The following is an 8,586-nucleotide window of genomic DNA, read 5'->3' as shown; positions in this document are numbered from 1 at the left end:
AATGTAGGAATAGGGTAAGCCGACTAATGTCGGTGTATGCGGCATCAGCTGAGGAATATAACGCGCATTCAAGTATCTACATATCTTCAATAGCACCGGAGATACGTTGATTTGAATATTTCAGCCACAATATGTAAAACTGCAATTACATCGTAACTGACTAGGATTAGTGTTGATATAGGGTAAATAGACTGATGTGCGGTGTATGCGCCACCAAATGAAGAAACAATACGCCATTTTATACTGATAAATACTTTTATACAATGCGTTATTTTATATTCCTTAATAGTTATCACATAGTTGTGTAATTATAATCTTTAGACTCATCCTTCTTCGCCCGAAGCATCTGTATCAGATATATCGTCTTTATTTGTATTTGGTGATGTTTCTTTTAATTTAAAATTTGGCGAGCCCCTCGAACGAGATAAGCTTCGTTCGGTTTTCGGCATATCATCTGGTGTATTTTTCTTAGTAGTTTTCACGACCTGTTTCCATTGAATACCTTTCTTTCTACCTGTCCCCATTGATTTATGTCTTCTTACAAGAAACTTGGGGCTTCTGTTTTTCGGTGTCGTTGCTTTCGACGGGATTGACAAAGGTGTTTCTGGCAGCGTTAAATAAGAAGTACCGTAATGTTGGCACTGTAATTGGCATGTATCTGAACAAGGACTGTCACTTGGGTTTATAGCAGTATCGTCTGATGGATGTACACTTTCGAAGTCGTATTGCCCTTCCTCTTCCGGGGAATGTTCCGAACCACCAACATCAAACGAGTATGGTAGTGCAACTTTTGGACTATAGTCTCTCCATGGATTTAGATTATCCGTGTAGACGCAAGGTGTGTCTATGATTTGTCTCGAAGGTATTGATAAATTGGACGTACTCGGCCAAGGTTGTATAACCAACTTAGGGCTTTTTGTTATTGTGAAAAATGGCTTTCGGTTTGAATCAATTCGTGGCAACGAATACTTTCCTAAAGATGAAAATTTCTTTATAGTGTCTGTTATATTTTTCGCTCTTTGTTCTATTTGGTCGGTGTGAACCGATGGTTCCTGAATATCAAACTGTAAAATTGTCTCAGGACAAGTTTGATCAATTTTCGTAGGTGTTTCAGGGCGCGGGCTGATCTGGCTGAAACAAACGAGTTTAACTTAACAAAACTTCATTTCATTAACTACATTTTCACACGATTACGCAACACAAATTGCTGTATTAATTATTTGTTCCTGAAATTTGGGTTTTAAAATTCCTTTGTTATACGCATTGAACTTGGTATGCATATAATTTCATTGAACGTTAGTTTTAATTAAGAATTCTTATATTATTTAATAAAAACAGTTGCTTGAATAATACTTAAAAAGAATATGGAGAATAAGTAAAGAAATTACGCGTATACATTATACATTATAATCTTACCGCCTTTCACACGTTGGGCTGTCGTTAGGATGAGTAGCTAAACTCATCGTTGATGTGTGATGTGACGGTTTTACATCCTCTTCGTCCTCTTCTATAACATCTGGTAGAAACATAGTTTGCTTTTCCTCGGGAACTCTAAACGTCAAAAGATGAACATCGATTTTGAAACTACCTCCTCTCGTAATAATTTGTATATATTAATTAAAAGTTTTTAAGGATACTAACGTCATGTGTGCCACACTACCGCGATAAGTTTTCTTTTTGTAAGCAGCCGCTGCTTCAGTGTATGGTAAAATTAGATTTTCAGCGTCATAGTAAATATCTTTGACCAATGGAGGACAACGATTCATAAGGGTATCTACTCCAAGGTATGATACCTGATATATAAAATAAATGGGAAAACTAAAACTGTACGATTCGAAAATATTTCAGAAGATATTTGTAAAATAACTCTTAGACATCGATATATAAAGAAGTTTAATTACTTTTGTATGCCTATCAATTATCCAATTCAATTCGAAATCTTCGTCGTCATCGCCAAAAGGATTAATTAATTGTTCCGCTACCTATCGAAGTATAATTATTGTTTTGACAATTTATTATCTTTCTCGTTATAGAAAAGGTTGTAAGTACCTTTAACAAGCCCATGAAAAAGAAAAATTGTAGCAAAGTAAAAACAGGTATGTAAATGTCGATCTGCAGCTGGAATTGTTTCTCTTTACCATCGATATACTGACGAGCTATTAAAGCCACGGCAAAGAAACTGTATGTCGCTAATGTCACTACTTGCGTGTAAACTAATGGAATTGATATCCAATCGTAGCTCCATAAAAGGCCACATTTTGTACGAAATTCGCTGAATTCCTGTAGCGATTATTATCTTTTAATAGCATGGTAACAAATTAGATTTTTCGAAATATTTGATTCGTTGATACGAGTTGTATCAAGTAAATTGTAAATTCCTTTTGCAATCGCAACTTGATGTCGCGACATGATATCATACCTCCATAATTAATTTTAATCCCTGAGGATCGGGAATTCTGTGATTATGACGCGCTTCTTTTAAGAGGTTGATAAACCACGTGCAAGGGATCCAATAAGTGTTGAATTCTAAGCTTGGTACTGCCAAAAATAAATCCAATTCAAACGCTGTCATAAAACCTGCAATCGGATGTTTATTGTATTATTCGTGTAATATCCATTATATTAATATCACCATTGATACTAAAAGCCGATTTTATTTGAAAGAACTGCTGTAATTTACTGGACTCCTACGTATTAACAAGAAATATATTATTTCCAAACATCGTGTAATATTATAACTTTCTATTATGGAAATAATTTTTAAATAATTGCAAAGAAATGCACACATATGTATATGTACAAGTAATCAGCCGAAAAACGGATTCACCTTTATTAGAATAAGTTTATAATCCAAATTCAATGATTAGGATTTTTACTCCCGTTCGTAAAGATTTTCTGTTATCAGTTTTCGTAATTCCATTTCATCATGGTTTGTGCCTTGTTAGTCTTTCTTCGGAGTGAGTAACGTATACAATACGCTTTCGTGGGAATGCATAATACGGGTTAAAATTAGTACGTTCACGTTAAAAGAAAACTTTACCAGAATCAACGACGTGATCGAGCGTTGGGAATCGTTTTTTCACTGCCGAACTGATCGAACGTAAAACAAGTATTAGGGAAAGATTCAAGTAGCGCATCAGAGCCCTTCGAAGCGTACGAGCGTATTCATCGTTTCCATTAACGTACAAAGCAATTAAATGCATTACCCTATTAATAACAATTATCGATATTAAACGTTTTATTGTTCCATTGAATATTTATTCTCCAGACTTACTTATCAGGCCAAGGTATCGCTTGATATTGTTGCCACCATCTTTGAGCAACGTAAGACACGTAGAATCCAAGAACGAAACTTAATGGAATTAGATTAATAAAATTATCGCAATAAATGACAATCTTTTCGAATTCTCTAGAAATGAAACAATATATTTAATAATTAATTGTTACATCAATTATTTATTTATTATATATGTGTGTGTATCCTATTGTTATACATATATACACGTGTAATTTCTCCCTTAAATATAAAAATGTAACTGTTACAAATATTAATTATATATAAATAAAAGTTATAGAGCGTTACATCCGATCGCTATTTAATGGAAATCATATTAAGAATTGAATTGCGAACCTTTTCAGTTTGATACTGAGTATATGACGGTAAACAGTGGAGATTGCTGCAAAGAGTATCAGGAATAAGAGTAATTCTCTATAGATGAGCTTATACAGTGATCCTCTCCACATAAAAAGAAGCCTGGTGAATCCACCTCTGGTAGAGTTTGCCACTTGATACTGGTACGAGACTGTCATCCTTTTTTTATTTACTATTTACCAGTTTCGTAACGAAAGTAAGCTTGTCGTAGCAATAGTAATTTCTTTCTTTTCATTGTTACTTCCATCTATCCATCAATCTATCAATAAAAATTACCAACAATTATCGTAACCATACGATAATTAGCCATACGTTAAACAATCATATTTAACGTAGTTAATAAATACGAATAGAATTCGGTGAAATTTGTTGCATTATTATTCTTAGACAGGTAAATACCTCAGGCGTTATGGAACAAACGTATAATGGAGTAAAACATTCTTCTAGTTTATAATAATACTTTTATAATAATTTCTCAATTGATAATCTTTCTACAATCTTCTTTTGGTGGAAGAATTATTGATATGAAATCCATTCTGGATCACTGCGAATAGATACGAAACATGTAGATTAATGTATAAATAGAATAAATTCCGCTTAACAGAATATTTCATTATCATCATTATCATCATTTCATTATCATCATTTGTAAAAATACGAATTAAAAGCTTTAAATATTTGCTTAACTAAATTGGCAAGTTTAATAATTCTTTTCGATTTAAGAAATTAATATTCGATTATTAACTCTAATGGAAGTTTCACTAAACAGAGCATTTTATTAAATACTCTGTTTAAATAAGAGTTAAAAATATTTAATTTACTTTGCTAAATCTACAACATTAATAATGCTATTTGATTTCAATGCAAACTGGATATCGCATAAGGACGTTAATAGAAGAGAGAGGAAGAAACTGTACAAACGTTGAGAGGTGTCTAAACTGTTTGTTTTATGCACTGTAAATAATGCTGAGTAGTTTTGGCATTTGCGCCAGTATGCAGCGATGCTGTTAAATATAACTTTGGTTATCGGTATAACCGCCATCTGAGTAAATATACAATTTATACAAGCCTTCTCAGTATGCCGCAATTGTACTCTTAGATTAAATATTACTGTGGTACTGACAAATTGCTAACGGAAGTTGTTTTCGGATTAATTTTGTAAGATACCACCAAGTTTACATACTATCTCGGGCGTAGATTCTATAAATGGATAAAATTGATGAATGAGAGTAGTAGTAAGAAAGCGAGAGCAATGGATTTTCTTTAAATAATTTAAATAAACATGACGTCTTTATTTTATTAGACGTTTCATTCAATAAGAAAATTACTCGAATATTAAGCGACAGTAGAATCATTCAGCTATTTTATTTCAGTTTTGCAGTCTATTTTGATATTTTATTTTATTCTACAATTAGATGTTGATTTAAGTTCATATTTTTTTAAACACAACTAAAGACGCAGGACCTAGACAGAGATTCGTTTCATTTACTAAATATCAGAATGAATGCATTGTGGATATTTTATACTCAAAATTTTATTTTTGTTATCTTAGTTATTCGAATTTGTTTTATGTCATGTGCTGAAATAAAATCCTCCAGATTTCCATTCCCCGCTTTAAACGCTTTCCCCGTTTCCCTTGAAAAACATTTACAAACAACATATATAAATCTTAGTTTATACTTAGAATAGATCTACATTATGACCATACTAAATATGTAAAAATTAATTTTTACATAATTATCTGTTAATTAAATTAACTGTTACATTAAAAAAATGATGTAGTCTTCTAGTGATTATTTAATAAAAAGAAGAAAAGGGAAAACAATCGGAGCAACGATTCGCGCGTGTGATTTATGAACACCGTTTGTTTAACCGAATTATTTTAGTGGTGAGTCAGTCATCGATATGATAACGAAAACGTTTCATTTCGTCTGCAAGTTTTGTGCTGTTTGACATGTGCGCGAAGCGTCAGCATTGTGTCTAACAGACTGTCCGACGGTCGCTCGTTGCACCTCGAAGGAGCGGTCTAAAAATATCTATGTTCGAAAGAAGCATGCGACATTGGTCGAACTACCATACGTTTCCGTTCAAATTTTAACGTAATAGATTAAATAATAGAAATAGATTGAAACTAATCTTTAATCGAAATAGATTAAAACTAATCCAAATCTAAATAATAAAACTAATTCGAAGTGTATTTTATTCTCTGTAAATTTAATAAAAATTCAAGATACTGTGAAGAAATCTAATCAATGAACTTTACGAAGATAGAACTCGAAAATAAGCATATGACGAAAATATACTAGAGATCGCAGTGTCGGATGAAACAAGTACCAGAAAGTAGTTGAAGAAAATTTATGGAAAATTGTGAATATGTTAATCGACATAACTCTTGGAACTAACTTTATTATTTAAGCCTCTAAATAAGTATTAATATACAAATTTATCTTTTATACCGTTATAAAAATATGGAATAGCGTTATTCGTTGTAAGAACATTTTTATGATAGACAAATAATTTTATATAACTGCGATAATTAAAGATATAATATATTATAATACCTGCTAATGTGTTTAAAGTGCAATGTTAAAATATTAAAAATTACCATTAAACTTTTACCATTGTCTGCCACTTTACACATAAAGTGCATTAACATTAAATATCTCTTACCTCGAACGGGTCCAATGTACGTAAAAAAGCGTTCAGTCGAAAGCGTTTTGCCAATTGATAAATCGAAATTTGTTACACGTTACTTGTGAACACGTCGAACGAAAGAAATTCCACGTTTTAATTAAGGTAATTACTACAGAAACTTCGATTCAATTTATCATCGCTGATTTGTGGCCATTAATTTCTCCAACTCATGAAAATCAATTTTCAATCTCTCCCTTTAACAAGTAATCGTTTATCGATGTCAATGTTGTATACTTGTTCTGTTATTGCATAAAATGTATTAAACCAATTGTTGTTTGTAACACTCGGATACAAAAAATATAACAGATCTATTTTTCATACTTTAATCTTTCTGGAGTCAAGTTTTGAATTGTATCCATGCATCTATCGTATGAGAAATGTAAACTCACTTTTTAATCGTATTGAACGAATACACTCAATGAACGAGTTCACCGTACATGTGTTATATCGATTTACCAACTGCACACGAGTATTTAATAAGCATTTAAAGTATTTATTTGCTTAATTAATGACTTAATAAATAATTTTACACCAACATATATAACATACAATTTAATATTTATATTATAGAATACGATTTAGTCTATCATGTTATTATTTAGAAGAAAAAAGACTTTGAATCAAAAAGACACCTCTAATATAAACAATACTTGTCCGACTGTTAGATCAGGCATGCATCCAAGGCTAGCAGTTAGCGCTAAACTGATTCGCTAAGAAAATCCGCATCGTCATTGCGAATGTTAACATTGAAGCTGGTCAATTCTGATCCGATGGCAGGTACCCAAATCTAAAAGGGTCGAATGTCAAGCTCTGAGTATTGCAAATTCCTAACTATCATTGACAAAGTTTATTATAATTCGATATAATGTTTGGTGTTTCGAAAGACCATTGAAATACTTTGATTAAGTTGCATAAAAATGTTTCGTCAAATATTGACAATTATTTGAATGGGTTTTATTTTTACTTAAGTTATCACGTTTGAAATGAATTAATCGGCACTTTACGCATTGAATTCTTAATATATTCTTTATATGGATGAGGAGAGGAGAGGAGAGGATAAGGAAGGAAAGGAAGTACGTTTTCACGAGTAGGAAATTTTATGAAATAATGTTCCTTTGGCAGCTCTAGCACACGTACATAAGTGGAATAAAATTATTCCTTCCACTGAATTATTAAATTATTTTAATGAATTAATAATTTCCTGTATCGTTGATTAAATACAGAATAGATATTTGTGATATTGTGCATATGGAACCATTGATTAAATACAAGATCGATCTGATTTGACCTGACACTATGAGGGATTTGTTATATCGCGTTCTGAAATACCGACCTCGAAAAAATCAGTCTTTCTCACGCTTTCTGCCATTTATTATGACAAATATACGGAATTATATTCAAATTCTATTATGGGCGATCTCTATTTTAACGATTGAATTGAAAGACAGACAAAGTATAGAATAGACGTGCAATTCTTTCTCTTCCTGTTCCACGTTTTCCAAGTTATCCGATGTCCTTATGATCGATTTCGTTTCTACTTCGCCTGTATCTCGTCGGTAGCACTATCGACTAAAGACAGGATAGATGTGACATTATCTGAAATACCGACGTCGAAAAGACCAATGTTTCTCTTTCGTCTCCTACAATTTATTACGTTGCGATGATTCTAATTTATTATATCTGTTCGAACGTGTTTCATTCCTTCTAACAAAATTTTAGTTAATAATCGACTAAATAAACTTCTGCTCATTGAATTCATTTATCTGAACATCCACTATTATTATTTGAAGGAGAAATCGCAAATAGTAAGGACATACTAAGTATTCATCACACGACAGATTCAAATAGACGGAATATTACCGGATATTAAATACAAATTACAAAAGTTATTAAATAAAATAACGTAGGTAATTAAATTAATAATTGATCTGAAACAACATATTAACATAGTCTTATGTTAGAAACAGAATTAAAACATAAATATTTATGTGAACATATCAGATTTATATGTATATTTAATAATAAACATAATTGTTGAAGAACTTGTGATGTGTATGCTTGGAATTAAGTTAAGAAAATTTATTAATCGATATATCGATACAAAATATTGTGTAGTGAGTTAGAAAAATTCAAAATGTAAAATATCTCCAATTATTTTTACAACTTTTAAGTTATTAATTAATAACATTTAAACTATTAATTTATATCGTTTAAAATATAAGTTTATGATATTTAAAACA

At 31.4% G+C, this 8,586-nt stretch overlaps 1 protein-coding gene across 3 annotated transcripts; it reads right to left on the bottom strand.

Moving 5' to 3' along the window:
- Positions 1 to 233: 233 nt before the first annotated feature.
- Positions 234 to 7,047, bottom strand: LOC132905734 (bestrophin-4-like). Of its 3 annotated transcripts, none has more exons than XM_060957331.1 (12): positions 6,668 to 7,047; positions 6,323 to 6,585; positions 4,052 to 4,196; positions 3,632 to 3,911; positions 3,275 to 3,409; positions 3,041 to 3,207; positions 2,420 to 2,577; positions 2,050 to 2,280; positions 1,902 to 1,982; positions 1,642 to 1,793; positions 1,417 to 1,551; positions 234 to 1,131 (listed from the first exon to the last, which is right to left on the bottom strand). In XM_060957331.1, exons 4-12 carry the CDS (start codon positions 3,808 to 3,810, stop codon positions 324 to 326), a joined length of 2,046 nt encoding a protein of 681 aa, XP_060813314.1. In that variant the 5' UTR covers positions 3,811 to 3,911; positions 4,052 to 4,196; positions 6,323 to 6,585; positions 6,668 to 7,047; the 3' UTR covers positions 234 to 323. The 3 variants fall into 3 exon arrangements, with proteins under 3 accessions (XP_060813314.1, XP_060813317.1, XP_060813316.1); XM_060957334.1 differs by having other exon boundaries at positions 6,323 to 6,540; positions 6,736 to 7,047; XM_060957333.1 differs by having other exon boundaries at positions 6,323 to 7,047.
- Between the last annotated feature and the right edge of the window lie 1,539 nt (positions 7,048 to 8,586).

This window comes from Bombus pascuorum, chromosome 3 (genome assembly GCF_905332965.1).
Source record: "Bombus pascuorum chromosome 3, iyBomPasc1.1, whole genome shotgun sequence".
Lineage (NCBI taxonomy): Eukaryota > Metazoa > Arthropoda > Insecta > Hymenoptera > Apidae > Bombus > Bombus pascuorum.
The sequence above is the reverse complement of the archived record's forward strand: the minus strand, read 5'-3'. Positions and strand labels throughout refer to the sequence as shown.

Excerpts from the sequence above, each read along its gene's own strand:
- LOC132905734 (XM_060957333.1), bottom strand. The coding sequence starts at position 3,810 with ATGACAGTCTCGTACCAGTATCAAGTGGCAAACTCTACCAGAGGTGGA. Across the intron at positions 1,794-1,901 it reads TAATTGATAGGCATACAAAA|GTATCATACCTTGGAGTAGA; the intron begins GTAATTAAACTT and ends TTTATATATCAG. Across the intron at positions 1,552-1,641 it reads GGTAGTGTGGCACACATGAC|AGTTCCCGAGGAAAAGCAAA; the intron begins GTTAGTATCCTT and ends TTTGACGTTTAG.